Raw genomic sequence first — 15,466 nt, forward strand, 5'->3', positions numbered from 1 at the left:
TACCCACCTAATCTTCAACATTCTTCTGTAGCACCACATTTCGAAAGCTTCTATTCTCTTCTTGTCCAAACTATGTATTGGCCATGTTTCACTTCCATACATGGCTACACTCCATACAAATACTTTCCAAAAATGACTTCCTGACACTTAAATCTATACTCGATGTTGACAAATTTCTCTTCTTCAGAAACGCTTTCCTTGCCATTTCCAGTCTACATTTTATATTCTCTCTACTTCGACCATCATCAGTTATTTTGCTCCCCAAATAGCAAAACTCCTTTACTACTTTAAGTGTCTCATTTCCTAATCTAATTCCCTCAGCATCACCCAACTTAATTTGACTACATTCCATTATCCTCGTTTTGCTTTTGTTGATGTTCATCTTATATCCTCCTTTCAAGACACTGTCCATTCCATTGAACTGCTCTTCCAAGTCCTTTGCCGTCTCTGACAGAATTACAATGTCATAGGCGAACCTCAAAGTTTTTATTTTTCTCCATGGATTTTAATTCCTACTCCGAATGTTTCTTTTGTTTCCTTTACTGCTTGCTCAATATACAAATTGAATAACATCGGGGATAGGCTACAACCTTGTCTCACTCCCTTCCCAATCACTGCTTCCCTTTCATGCCCCTCGACTCTTATAACTGCCATCTGGTTTCTGTACAAATTGTAAATAGCCTTTCGCTCCCTGTATTTTACCCCTGCCACCTTCAGAATTTGAAAGAGAGTATTCCAGTCAACATTGTCAAAAGCTTTCTCTAAGTGTACAAATGCTAGAAACGAAGGTTTGCCTTTCCTTAATCTTTCTTCTAAGATAAGTCGTAAGGTCAGTATTGCCTCACGTGTTCCAACATTTCTACGGAATCCAAACTGATCTTCCCCGAGGTCGGCTTCTACCAGTTTTTCCATTCGCCTCTAAATAATTCATGTTAATATTTTGCATCTGTGACTTATTAAACTGATAGTTCGGTAACTTTCACATCTGTCAATACCTGCTTTCTTTGGGATTGGAATTATTATATTCTTCTTGAAGTCTGAGGGTATTTCGCCTGTCTCGTACAAAATAATTAGACTGGGAAAATACATCATCTTCATATTACGTAAGTCCAGAACTTTGCAACCTCCAAGGAGCTCATTGTGGCATGCATTATATCATCCCATTTGTAGGATTTTGGGAACAGAAGGTATTGAAACATATAGCTTGTGATTTTCTCTTTCTTAATTCACAATATGTATCATAATCATTGAGGCTTCATTTATTCATGATGTCTTTGGATCTTCCCATTTTGGACCATAAACTGTTTAGTGGCCTCCATACCGACCAACTTTCACTGTGTTCTGTGGTTATTCACTCAACTCTCATCCATCTGTGGAGATGAGATGTTCTCACATTACACATTTCCAGTCTTACTTTCTCAGTGGCACAGTGGTAAGCTTCTGAGATGATAGTAAACAAGTTCCTCGTGGACGTCAGCCTTTGAAGAGAGGCCTATGCCTGTGAAATGGGTGGGCACCACTCTATTCCACTGTAAGTGCCTCCTGATCAATAAACTCCTCTCTGCCTATAGAAGGTGGTACTGCTCAAACTAGGTAATTTGAGGTGACCTGTAATCAGGCTACTTATTTCACTATCAGTGGTCTGTACCAGACCAGAAAGGCATATTCTAAAGTTGAAAAATTCAGTGCTATTGCAGATGCATGGATTATTTGAGGGTGTGAGCCCCATTTTGATCCTGCCAGTTTATGAATCAGATTGTTTCGTGTAAAGATTTTCATTCTGTTGTTCTTACAGTGATTTTTGAAGTTAAAGAGTTTTGTCAAGCATTGTTGTTGTTGTTGTTGTTGTGGTCTTCAGTCCTGAGACTGGTTTGATGCAGCTCTCCATGCTACTCTATTGTCAAGCATTACTCTCAGATATTTGGAGTGTGACAGTGTTGTAATCAGGTTCCTGACAATACTATATGTAGTTCATGATGATCTTCTCTGTTCTATAGATGGAATTCACAGACTTGTGTTGTAGAAGGATGTGATTGTAGCTGATTCTTATTGTAGTACCCTGGTAGATTTCTGAGGGCAGCTGTCAGATTTCTCTCCACAATGTCAAACTCTTGCTCTATGTAGCCAAAGCTAGATCATCTGCATACAGTAAGTTTTTGTAATTAGAGTCAGCAGTCAGTTTTTAATGTAGATGTCAAAGTGAAGTGGAGCTATAGCATTTTTCTGAGGTAGTTAATTTTTTCTGTGCTCTCCAGCAACTATAATGTGCTTGGAAGTTGACAAAAAAATGTATGATTTGCAGAAGAGTGTTAATAAATGAATTATGATAGAGGTCCTTGAGAATGTTGTTCAGTTTGACAAGTAGTAATTGGTGATTGACGGTGTCATATGCTGGCATCAGATCCACCAAAACCACACTATAACATGATCAGTTTTAAACCCATCCTCTGTTAAAGTAAGTTTCAAGAGCCCCTCTCTACAGCTGTTCATGGTGCAAAACCCTGCTTATTCAGTTATAAGTAGATAGTCTGGTATAAATAGAATTTTATCCAGAATCATTTTCTCCAACAGTTTGTAGATGTGGGCAGCTCCTTGTACAGTTGTTGAAGAGCTGTGGGATCCATTCACTTGCTGAATGCCGACAGTTCTTTATCTGTTTTTTTCAAATGTCATTTAACCCAACCAATTTACCTGGTTCACTCTCCTTGAGAACCTTTTAGAGTTCTAACATCTCAAATGGGCTAGTAAGACCATCAGAAACCTTCTGAACCTCATGGGTATTTCAAGAACTTTGACTTTGTGTCTGACTTTCCCATTTGTGAGTACGTAGTGAACTATCTGGACAGTGATATTGTAATGTGTAGTAGACCTGGTTGGATCACTATAGAGGATGCCTCTAGTTAAATACTCATTCTTCTATCCAAATGTCAGTTTTTGATGAATTGATTCTCAGCTTCCTTTGTCAGTTGACCACATGACCTTTTTTTAATTTTATTTTAAGGAGTCTTGTGCTCTGTTACTTGAAGGGCAAGCTGAGAAGTGAAGTCAGTGATATATAAGGTCTAACAGCCACAAGGCATCGACAATTTAGAGTCCCTCTTTACAGCTTCAATGAATGCGTGAAATGACTTGGGTGTTGTTTGAGGCTGGAAACTGCAGCATGTGGCAGCTATCTAAATTTACTGCCAGTCAGCTTTCTTGAAGCTGAACCTCCTTCATAATGAGATCCTCTGTAGTCTTATTCCTGCATGTATTGAACACATGATTTGTGTATGCTGTGTGTCTGGAATAACATTGCAGACTGTTTTGATGCGCTGCTGGGTTATATTATCACTGCTGCATATCAGATCTGTGTATAACCGTGTTTCTGTCTACAATAGACAAACGATGGGAGTTGGTTCAAATCATGTTTAATTAAGGCTAGGATGGTTAGTTTCAGCCCATTCTTGCAGTGCTGTGCCATTCTCGCCATCATATACACATATGCCCGTGCTGTGCTAGGACAGTTAGCCACCAATCACTATTTGGTTATGTTGGCCTAGAAAGATAATAGGAACTTTGACAATGGAATTGGCACATGTGTAGTGAAAAAATTTGTCTTTACTGTAACTAGAGTATTTGGTTTTCCTAACTGTAGCTGTTTGATTTCATTCAGAGTGCAGCAAGATGAGGTGAAAATATGGTCCAACATTCTTAGTGTAGTGTCAGTCTATGGAATTCTAATAGCTTTGCTAAGCTGGTACACTTAAGAGAATTTTCCAATGGCCATAACAAGATAAAGATATTACAGTTTTTAATGTAGGACACAGTTGTTGAAAATTTTGCTTATATTTCAGCTGTTTATGTCTAAGAGATACCATACTAAAATTAAACAGACGTATACAGTTGCCATGTGAAGCAGAGTGAGACAGAATGCCATACTGTACACATACATACCAGTAAACCTCACAGTTACTATCACTTCAAATCACTCATATTTTTCATAAATAAGATTTGCTTGCTGGATCACACTGTACAGCATTAATCTCATTATAACACAAATTGAGTGTTGTGATACTTAGTTTCGATGGACAATTTTATTCATTTAAATGTTGAGAATCATGTATTTTCATTGTCCATTACTGTACTACTTTTTATATAGAGTGTCAGTTCCTTGCCAGAATGAAAATAAAATAAAATAAAATAAAATGCATTTATCCATTCTTACAGTTTTTCCTACTTCCTTCTTTTGCTCCTTGCAGTCATTCATCTCATCTCTTATTATCTTTCTTAAATACTTAATTAGTTCTCAAAATAAGAATTTTAAGAAATTTAGAATTTCTTCCAGTATAGTTTCTAACACTATCATCCATTTCCCCAGCATTTTAAGTTTAAATAATAATTCTTTTGCAATGAATCTACTGAAAAATATACGACGTATTGTTTTTCCAGGATTAACACAGATATGTTTCTGTGGGAGCCATCTGCACCGAAACCTTCACATACAGACTTGTATTCTGGGAAAGGATCAGGAGGTGCTGACTTGTCTTCAGCTTTGTTGCAAGATCAGACTTATCCTACTTTCAGTTTATGCAAGTCTGGAATTCAATATGGTGAGCTACATGCAAACTGAAATTAGGTACATTATTATGCATTCTTGATAGTATTTAATTTGTTCTATTTGCTTGCAGATTCTGATACCGATTCAGAAGAAACTGAGGGAATATATTATTCAGTATACGAACATCGCCAGAGACAGAAACGGCGTCAACAGACTGAGGGTGCAAGTCTTTCTGGACAGTCTCTTGTTGCTGTCACTCTGTCTGTTAGTCAGGGTATACTGAATGTCTTTGCACCTGTCAGGGTAATTATATCTCTGTTCGCAATTGCTTGGATAAATGTTTGTACAGTTTGATAATCTACAGACACACACATGCTCTGCAATCCACTCTGAAGTGTATGGCAGAGAGTATGTTGGAGGGTTCCTAACATTGTATCATACAGTAGGGTTTTTTCGTGTTCCAATCGCATGTGGAGCGAGGGAAGATTGACTGTGTAAAAACCGCTGTGTGCACTATAATTAGTCTAATTTTGTTTTTGCGGCCCCCACATTTTGGCACTTTCACTGAAAGAACAAACAACAGTTATTTGTTTACACAGATGGTTGTTGTGAGCATCATGTAGTAATCAGACGTGGAAAGTAGATGAGTGGGCAGTACTGAATGTCACATACAAATCTATACTACTAAATGTCAGGTACAAATCTATACTACTAACTAATAATTTTGTAAAATCCTGGTTGGTTATGTCTGCAGCTTCAAAATTCCTTTTGTGAAGGACAGTTACACACATATTGATTTGGGTTATTAATTGTTGAACATTTGAAGAAGTGATAACATGAGTTTTCAAGAACTGGATCACGCAGTAGTATGTGCATATACAACTGGTGGTGTTTCAGCCCTGTGTTAATATCAAACAGTACCTGAACAGAATAGAACAGAGTAGAATCTTTATTGTCACATGACATTCTAACGGTTTGGTGACAAGAGACGTGGTGCAAAACTGGACTGCACACTTTCCTTTTCTCTTATTACAATTCACTGGATACGTGGCTGCGTCGATCTCCGCAACTCCTTCTCCAAAGAAATAATGCTGGTTAGAGGGATTAAAAAAAAAACCTCTCTCTCTGCTCTTGAAATAACTAGGTACTCTCATAATAACAAGTCTTGCATAAGTATACAAATTCTTGCAAATCAATTGTGTCTTTAACCGTCAGATACAATCAAGTATATTTACAATGTGATGAGTTTAATAACCACCAGAAATTCAAAGACAGTTCTTGTTTCTAGCAAGTCTAACACCCGAATTAAAAGTCTCTAGTGAAAACATATTTTATTTGTTCATAACAATTACAACCATTACACCGCCAAGTAATAACGTGTGCTTGCTCCTTGTACGTCACATACAGCTTCTATGGCGCGAGCAGCAAACACTTGTCTGCGCCGATTGACAGCCACGATTGCAGTATTCTCCCAATACACGTCCATCCTACACACACAAAAACTGGTGGTGCGGTAGACACATCTCCACTCTACCACACTCGTGCTTAAAATATCGAGAGTTCGAGATGGTGGTAGATCGATTGTCTCTAGAATTTACCCCGAAATTCTCGAGGCACTACATATCCCTCCCCTTTGCTCGAACATGCGATATTTTATATATATTAATGTACATTTTATATATATTCATGTACATTAATATCTCCCATAATTCTAATTCACACTTTAATCAATATACATTATATTTCTTCTAGTAATCGTGTACTTAATATCTAGCTCTTCTTTCTTCATTTTGATAATAACTATCTGAGCATTTCACCTACTACTGGAGTTAGTACTTTTATATCTAGGAATCATGCAGGCAAAATTTTTTATTTCCAATCACAAACTCCAGGTGTCGTAGACACTTAATTATGTCATTCTGTACTCTACTTCTCTGTACTGTTTTTTTCTTTAGTATGTATTAGTTTCATTATCTACCGTAGCTTGTAGTCTGGGAGAACTCTGGGAAAATGAAAGTGTTCTTTCCGACACTCATAAACATAAACCATAACAATGCTAGTGGAATAGAGAATCCAAACTTACCAGAATAATCTCTACAAAATTTTGTGATTTTTGTCACGATACTGTCCTTTCCCCTCTAGAAACAGTACCTATAACTCGTATACTGGTTGATCCTATGAGTACCCTTTCCCTTCTGTTTTGGCAGGTACGCCCCGTTTTAATTCCTATTTTCCTATGGTACAGGTCAATCCCCTTCTTGGTGCCCCTGTCCTCTCAGTATAAGTCAGCCTTTCTTAGGTCTGCCTATCTGCCCTTTTATATCCAATACATGCTGGGTGCACCCTCCTTATCCTTCATGAGTAAGCCTCATGGTTCATTACCCTAGTATACATCTTTATGTACACTATAATTAAATATTGTCTGGAAACTAAATCTGTTTCACACTTAACACTCGCTTCTTAATACTCCATTTAATCCCCTAGAGTCCTCCAGTATGGTTCCACTCCTATGCTTCCAATATACACCACATATGTATTATTCAATATATCATACATTTACTTATGCTTTACTTGTCCCACTATCCTACAAATCATCAGAACAAATTTTCGACTGACATTCCTGAATAATTATCACAATTTGTTCCTCCTTGGCTTATGCTTATTAGTCCCTCCTTGGCTTAAGCTCTCCTTAACCACTCACACTTCCTTCTTATGTATTTACTCACACTTCATTCTTACGTATCCCTGATGTGGAATTATCATAGTTTTTATATCCTTATGTACATATGCGATATAGAATCATTATTGTTCTTATACATATATTTCCTATATATACATATTAATAAACAAAGATGAGGTGACTTACCGAACAAAAACGCTGGCAGGTCGATAGACACACAAACAAACACAAACATACACACAAAATTCAAGCTTTCGCAACAAATTGTTGCCTCATCAGGAAAGAGGGAAGGAGAGGGGAAGACGAAAGGAAGTGGGTTTTAAAGGAGAGGGTAAGGAGTCATTCCAATCCCGGGAGCGGAAAGACTTACCTTAGGGGGAAAAAAGGACAGGTATACACTCGCACACACGCACATATCCATCCACACATACAGACACAAGCAGACATATTTAAATATGTCTGCTTGTGTCTGTATGTGTGGATGGATATGTGCGTGTGTGCGAGTGTATACCTGTCCTTTTTTCCCCCTAAGGTAAGTCTTTCCGCTCCCGGGATTGGAATGACTCCTTACCCTCTCCTTTAAAACCCACTTCCTTTCGTCTTCCCCTCTCCTTCCCTCTTTCCTGATGAGGCAACAATTTGTTGCGAAAGCTTGAATTTTGTGTGTATGTTTGTGTTTGTTTGTGTGTCTATCGACCTGCCAGCGTTTTTGTTCGGTAAGTCACCTCATCTTTGTTTTTATATATAATTTTTCCCACGTGGAATGTTTCCTTCCATTATATTCATATTAATAAACATCTACATGATAGTTTTCTCAAGGAACTAGGTGATGTAGAACCGTCTCAATAAACAGCCATGTGTGCATATCTCTCTATGTGCACATTCTTTCCCCCTACAACACTTGTCAGTTCTTACATCATTTTTATCTGTACTTTCATTGTTTGCATCTTCGTGTTTTGTGTATATGCGTAAGTGTGTCTGTGTGTCCTGATTCTTCAGCCTACCTGCATGAAATAAGTTGAAGGTTATTGGAAGCCGCGGAAAATAAGGAGGAATTGAGCGATAGAAGTATATGAATATGTAAAGAGGGAAAGATAGTCTGGTACTCAGATGAGAAGTAAGAAAGGAAAAAGTAGAAATGGTTGCTAAGATCGGCGAAGAGAAAGAAGATAGCCCCAAAGACAGGAAACTCTTCCCACCCCCCTTCCCCAGGATCTCTCCTTTGCCGGTACTTTAGTGAGAAGCCAGAGGAGGTATGGTTTTAAACGTCTTCTACAGACCGGACAGTCTCACCTTCACCTTTGCAGTCCTCCCAAGAAAAATCTTAGCAACCCCTGTGGAATGGAAAATGCAGAAGAATCAGTCACACTTGTCTGCGAGGATTGTGTGAAAGGTGTGCTGTGTGTTTGGTGTTAGTCATGTTACTAATACAAACTAATACAAACCCTCCCTTTACATCACATCTCATAAAAGGCATAAAATGTTCTACAAAAATAGAAAATTATACACTAAAATAAAATAGTTGTTTAGTTAATCACTTAACACTATATTTTATACACACATAAAATACACTGTTCAGTTTCTGTCATGTAGACATCACTCGGTTTAAATAGTGTCATCGTATTATACCTTCCACTCAAATAATATTTTATTCGTTTCATTTCATGTCTAGAGATCACTGTTCATCTGTGATTCTCTTAAGTTTTCTACTTTACCATTATATTCAGTTTTGTATGCATTAAAATTATAGGATAGTTTAAGAATTCAAGAATAGATTACATAATAGTTTAAGATTTGAAGGGAATTTGGTGCAGGAAAAAATAGCACAGAAGAAACACTGAAAACAAGTAGGTATCCAACACTCGTCACTCCGCCTGTTAACACAGAATGTTAATGTGCAGCGGAGATATATAACTTTATGTCTTTAACATTGTATTTTCCTTTTTCTGATCCCGTTATAGGATCGACCAAAGCTAAGGCTTGGTAAGGTCCTTCATACTTTTGGAAAAATTTATGCATCTCGTTCTTCAGGTCAGAACTATGAAGATGCTGTTTTACTAGAACCAGGTCATCGACCTTGTATTGAGGTTCGATAGCTTTCTCATTATGTCTGCTTACTCGTTGTTGTGCCCTTTCAACCAAGTTCTTAAGTTTGATTAAGTTTGTCATCAACAATAGGTTCTTGCAGCCAAGTAAAACATTTAATAAGATGTTCTCCCACAAAGATTTTGCCTATTACTTCCAAAGGTGTTAATCCAGTTAATAACAGCAATAATTCATTTAAGATAAGCTCAAAGTCTTTAACTTTCGATGCCGTGACGTATGTTTTTCATGGCAATAGGTGCGGCATAATTTTCCAATTTCCTCCATAATCCTTTCACACGAATTGGAAGACGGATTATGGTTGGATATTAGTACTTGACAATGGTCTTCCCATGCTAAAAATTCTTTAAATTCCTTACTGACAAATTGTGGCCCATAGTCTGTAAGAAATCGTTTTGGTTCGCCTACCTCGAGAAAGTATTGTTGCAGACAGTGAATCACGGTTGGTGTATTCGCTTTCTTAATAGGATATAATTTAACATACTTCGAGCAACACACTATGAGGACAAAAATGTACGATACTCCTCCTTGCCCTTTTGGAATTTGTCCGAAGAAATCCGCTGCTGTAAGATCGTGTAATGCCTTAGGAATGATTAGATACATTTTGTATGTAACATGAGTGTTATTCTCTTTTACTTTCTGACAGGTTTCACAAGTTCTAATTAAAGATGCTACCTTATGTCCTAATTTCTTAAAATAATAGGGCTTGTTCATGTGAGCTATACACTTTTTTATTCCAAAATGTCCATATCCCATATGGACATACCACACAATTTCGTCCTCCATCAACTTCAGGATGCATAAACGCCACCATCAAGATGTTATACTGTCTCTCCAAAATAAATTATGCCCTATAATTTTCCACTTCCCTACCAGATTAAGAGGTGAGGAATTCTTGTCACACATAGCTTATATTTCTGTAAAGTACGGATCATGATGGATGTTGTTGGTTATTCTTTGAGCCATTTCTTGTACCCTGTTGTGCGGATATTCTACTGTCATAAAATTAATCGTAAAAATTACACCGGGTCCTTCCCTATGTTTTAGCACTTTCATGTATACAGGTAGTCTAGACAAAGTGTCAGGTACAATATTTTCAGAACCTTTTACATACTGTATTTTAATGTCATATTCCTGTAGGAACAACATCCACCGCATTAATCTACTATGTAATAACCGACTACTCATTAAAAAAGATAGAGTTTGATGATCCATATGTACATGGGACTCTGACCCCCATACTAGTGTTTGGAATTGTTGGATACTCCATACTACTGCTAATAGTTCTTTTTCTGTGGCTGTGTAGTTTAATTTATGTTTGTTAAGACTCTGGCTAGCAAAAGCTATAGATCTGTGATTTGCACTTTCCAGACCTCACTCTCTTTGGAAAAGTTCTGCTGCTATACCATTGTCAGACGCATCTCTTGATATTTTAAATGGCTCACCTATAACCGGATGGTGTAATATAGGTGATTCTACCAGTGCTCTTTATACATTTTCAAGTGCATCATTGACCTCTTGGTCTCAAACCCACAGTATTCCCTTCCGTAATAAATGTAAAAGTCTTATGTCGTTCAACTCTCGATTTCGTATATATCGTATATAGTATCCGGCCATCCTATGGAATCCCTTCGATTGTCTTATGTTTTTAGGTGGTGAACACTCCTTAATAGCTTTTATGTGTTCTGCATTGGGTTTAATTCCCTGCACTTCTACAATATGCCCCAAAAACTTAAGCTCTTGCCTCGCAAAGTGCGATTTGGACAATTTTACCGTAATACTTTTTTGTTTAAATCTTTCCAGGGTTCTACTCAAGGTCAGGCAATGCTCTGCCTAGGTAGATGAGATTACGAGTATATCATGTACATATATTATCAAATACTTTAACAATTCCCTTCATAACACCTCATCCAGCGCACATATGAACACAGATACCGAGGTATTTGGCCTGAATGGTAACACATTAAAATGATATGATTTCCCATCAAATAGAAACACTGTATATATCTTTGATTCAAGATGTAACCTAATTTGCCAATATCCAGCAGTCAGGTCCATTGGCTAAAATACTTTGCTTTCTCAAATTTGGACAATAATTCATCGATGTTAATTGGTCTGTGTCATTCCGTCTCTATATGCTTATTCAAAGTACGTGCATCTAGCACTAATCGCACACCCCCTGTAGCCTTTTCTTACTGCTACCAAGGGATTATTCATGATGCTAGAGCTACATTCTATTACGTTATTGTCAATCATCTTGTCAATTTCTTCCTTAACTGCTTCTTTTAGACTTATTGATATTGGATATGGCTTACAGAAAAATGGAGTACTATCTTTGATTTTAAATTTACATCTATAATCACTAATACTATCAGGATGATTGGAAAATATTTCTTCATATTCCATTAGAATTTTATATAAGCCTAGTTTTTGTTCACTGGTTAATATTGGTGAATCATTTACTTTGCCGTGTGTGTCAACTTGATGTGACACGTGACTTATCTTTTCTATCTCTGGTGACAATTGTGCTGTCACTGTTAATCATAAACATTGACTCTCAGTTGTTTGTTTACCAATATAGCTGTCTGTTGCAAATGGTGCACAATATTTGTAGCCATCTTTATCAAAATGCAGAAGATTCTCCTCAAAATTCATTATGACGTTAAATTTTGACAGCCAATCTAGGCCAAACAACACATCCCTATTGATATTTTCTACTTCTAACAGTGTCTGACGAAATGGGATATTCCCAATGTTGCAGTTCACCTGGGTCTCATGTTTTAAGACTTTGCTCTTCGTTCCAGTAATACAGACTATGTACACCCCCATTACTGGTAGTAGCTGTAAGTGATGTGTAGTTCATAATCTGCTAAAGAAAGTGCTAGAAATAAATGACACTTCACTCCCGGTATCTATAAATATGTTAACTTCAAAATCCTCTACTTTTCCTATTATTATTGGTTGTGGCTTAATGGTGGTTAAGTTCGGTTCTTCCAGCAACAACCATTCTGTGGTTGGTATTTTATGTGTGAAATTAACATACTTATTATGGACTAGACCTCCTAATGTATTTCTACGACCTGGGTCCCTGCCCTGGATCAAGATTGCACTATGTTTTTCTCATTATTGGTAATCAATGGTTGGTTACCAAATTAGGGTATTACGTTACCACTTTGTACTTTATTACTGCTTGGTACAAATTCTTGCAATGCCATTGGGCTTATATTCAAAGTTGGATGCTTCTTTTGGTAATTTCTGTTACCTTTATTCTGGTTACACTGGTGTACTCTAGCTAAGTTGGTCTTGTGTCTCTTAAAATTACTATTACTATTATTACTACCTCTTCTGTAATTCTGATTTTTGCTCTGATGTACTTTTTCGTCGCGGTCTTTGTTTAAGGTATCAAGTGCATCTACAAAAGACAACAGTTCTTCTATGGTTTTCCACCCACTACAGAGTATATCTTTTACAGCATACATGGGTAAACGTCTTATTAGAATTCGAACTAACCCTTCTTCCTCCACGGGTTTATCTAAGTACTTTGCACGTGTTAAATGCAAGTCGAAATACTGTCTCATCATACCCCACATACTGTTATAATATTTAGGTTCCCACAAATCAGATATTAATTTTTCCTGGGTACTAGCTGACCAATACTTCTCCTTAAACTTCTTCTGGAAGTCTGCCTGAGACAAAAAGTTCTTGATGTTCACCATGCCGCACTCCGAAGCTTCTCCTAAAAGGACCCTACTGCAAATTCGATCCTTTTTAAATCTTCCCAGTTTTTCGGCAAGGCTTGGTTAAACTGTTTCAGAAAATGGGTAGGGTGTACTTCCCCATGTGGCTTAAATTTGGGAAACTGTCTAGATAACCCTGAATTTGCTCCACATTATAAATCTGTCATCACTTCACTAGTTAATACAATGTTGGGAGAAGTCACTCTGTTATCTACTTTGTCCCGCATTAGTTTGAATTCCTTCCACAGTTCATCTACATCCTTCTTCATATTACTAAGTTCAGAAGATAAGATTGGAGATACATTGTCGGAGATTACTCTTGTGACAACGTATCTGTCTATCATCTCTTCTACCTGTTCCTCCAGATTACTGATATTTATTATGTCTGAAGTGGCTAGTTTCTTCTTAAAATTTCTTTCCACATTATCAACTCACGTATTAATGCCTGCTATTTGTGACTGGACTATAGGGATTAGTTTGTCCTGCTTTTCAACACTTTCCTTTGAAGTGTGTAATCGTTGTTTTACATTACATACGCTTTGAAATGATCCTAGTTTTTCATTCATATCAGACTCTACACCATTACACTTATCTTCAATATCAAATTCTAGTTTCTTTGCCAAATCCTGAATCTGGTTACTCTGTGTCTGACTAAAGTCAGTGAATCACTTATTGACGTGACTACTTAAAGAACTAGTTAATTTACCCTTCAAATATATTTTAAAATTTTCCACCTTAGTGGTTAAAATGTCAAATTCAGTCTTCAAATTTCCCATGCCGTCACACAACTGGCTAAATTTCTTATTTTGTTCATCTACTTTTGCACTTAACAATCCCAAAGTTTTATTCTGAGTGTCCAATTTATTATTTACTTGAGTATTCACTGTGTCTATTTCTCTACTTAAAAATTAGCATTCTGTGCATCAAGCTTTTCACTTAAAGTGGCACATTGTGCTTCTAGTTTTTAACTTAAACTCGCACTCAGTTAATTACTCAAAGAAGCATTTTGAGCATTTGACTCTGTTCTCTGGTCATCTAACTTAGCTTTCAACTCATTTTTTTAAAGAAGCAATTTGAGCGTTTACAGCTGATGACTCTGCCCAACTGGGCTTTAATTAAATTCACTATTTCAGACCAGTCTGGCATTTCCCTAGTTACTTTTAATAGCTGTGGCTGGTTCTGCTAGTTGCTGTTCTTGATCCATATTCTTTCTACTTTTAGATCTAGAGATCATTTAAAAAATTCACCTCAGAGTATAATAACTATACTAACAGTCTATTATTGAACAGTGTCCTTAACTTCGCACTCAAATAATTATTGTCTTTCGCTCAACCGGCATAGAGTCGTAGGCTGCGCCAGTGAGCAGTTGTGAAATCAGCACCAGTGAACAGCACGGGTGCCGGCAGCATCGAAGGTTAGTTTCAGCATCAGTGAACAGATTTGTAGTCAGCACCAGTGAGCAGCAGTTGATGCCGTTGGCGTCTGTTGCTGGTTACTGCTTTCATGCCCCTGCGATGTGTATGAAGGCTGCTTACTCTCCACACTGGATCCTCGGCGTCAAACAGATCTCATCGTAACTCTTCTTAGTCTAAACTGTTCAGATTTTCCTTGCTTCTTCTTTTGTCTGGTATTCATCAACTTTCACCCTTTTTGCCGTTTATGCAGAATCCAACTCTGCGAAACAATTTCCCTGTCTTGTTACTATTGGTTGCGATGGCAACTCACTATATCTTCTTATCTTGATTTTGTTTTAAGATTCCTCTTTCTTCGAGTCCTGATCATGTCGGCCACCACATTCTAATGGTTTGGCGATGAGAGAAGCAGTGCAAAACTGGATTGCACACTTTCCTTTTCTCTTACTACAATTGACTTACTTGAAACTCTCATAATACTTTCAGTTCAGTTCTGATATATTTCTGTTTCCACAAGTCTTGCATAAGTATACAAATTCTTGCAAGTCAATTGTGTCTTTAACCGTCAGATACAATCAAGTATATTTACAATGTGATGAGTTTAATAACCACCAGTAATTCAAAGACAGTTCTTGCTTCTAGCAAGTCTAACACCCGAATTAAAAGTCTCTAGCCAAAACATATTTCATTTGTTCATAACAATTACAATCATTACACTGTCAAGGAATAACGTGTCCTTGCTGCTTGTACGTCACATACAGCTTCTATGGTGCGAGCGGCAAACACTTATCTGCTCCGATCGACCACCACAATTGCAGTATTCTCCTGATACATGTCCATCCTGCACACACCAAAACCAGTGGTGCGGTAGACACATCTCCACTCTCCCACATTCGTACTTAAAATATTGAGTGTTCAAGATGGTGGAGGACTGATTGTCTCTAGAATTTACCCCAAAATTCTTGAGGCACTACAACGTGTCACATATAATCAT

At 37.4% G+C, this 15,466-nt stretch overlaps 1 protein-coding gene across 1 annotated transcript in view; it reads left to right on the forward strand.

The window, feature by feature from the left end:
* The window catches only part of LOC124612275 (autophagy-related protein 2 homolog A), a 492,429-nt gene that overhangs the window by 212,524 nt on the left and 264,439 nt on the right, over positions 1–15,466 (forward strand). Inside the window, exons 19-20 of the mRNA XM_047140377.1 lie at positions 4,432–4,592; positions 4,671–4,843. Coding sequence (XP_046996333.1) covers positions 4,432–4,592; positions 4,671–4,843 — 334 coding nt within the window. The remainder of the gene's footprint in view (positions 1–4,431; positions 4,593–4,670; positions 4,844–15,466) is intronic.

The sequence above is a fragment of the Schistocerca americana genome, chromosome 4, assembly GCF_021461395.2.
Source record: "Schistocerca americana isolate TAMUIC-IGC-003095 chromosome 4, iqSchAmer2.1, whole genome shotgun sequence".
In the NCBI taxonomy this organism is placed as follows: domain Eukaryota; kingdom Metazoa; phylum Arthropoda; class Insecta; order Orthoptera; family Acrididae; genus Schistocerca; species Schistocerca americana.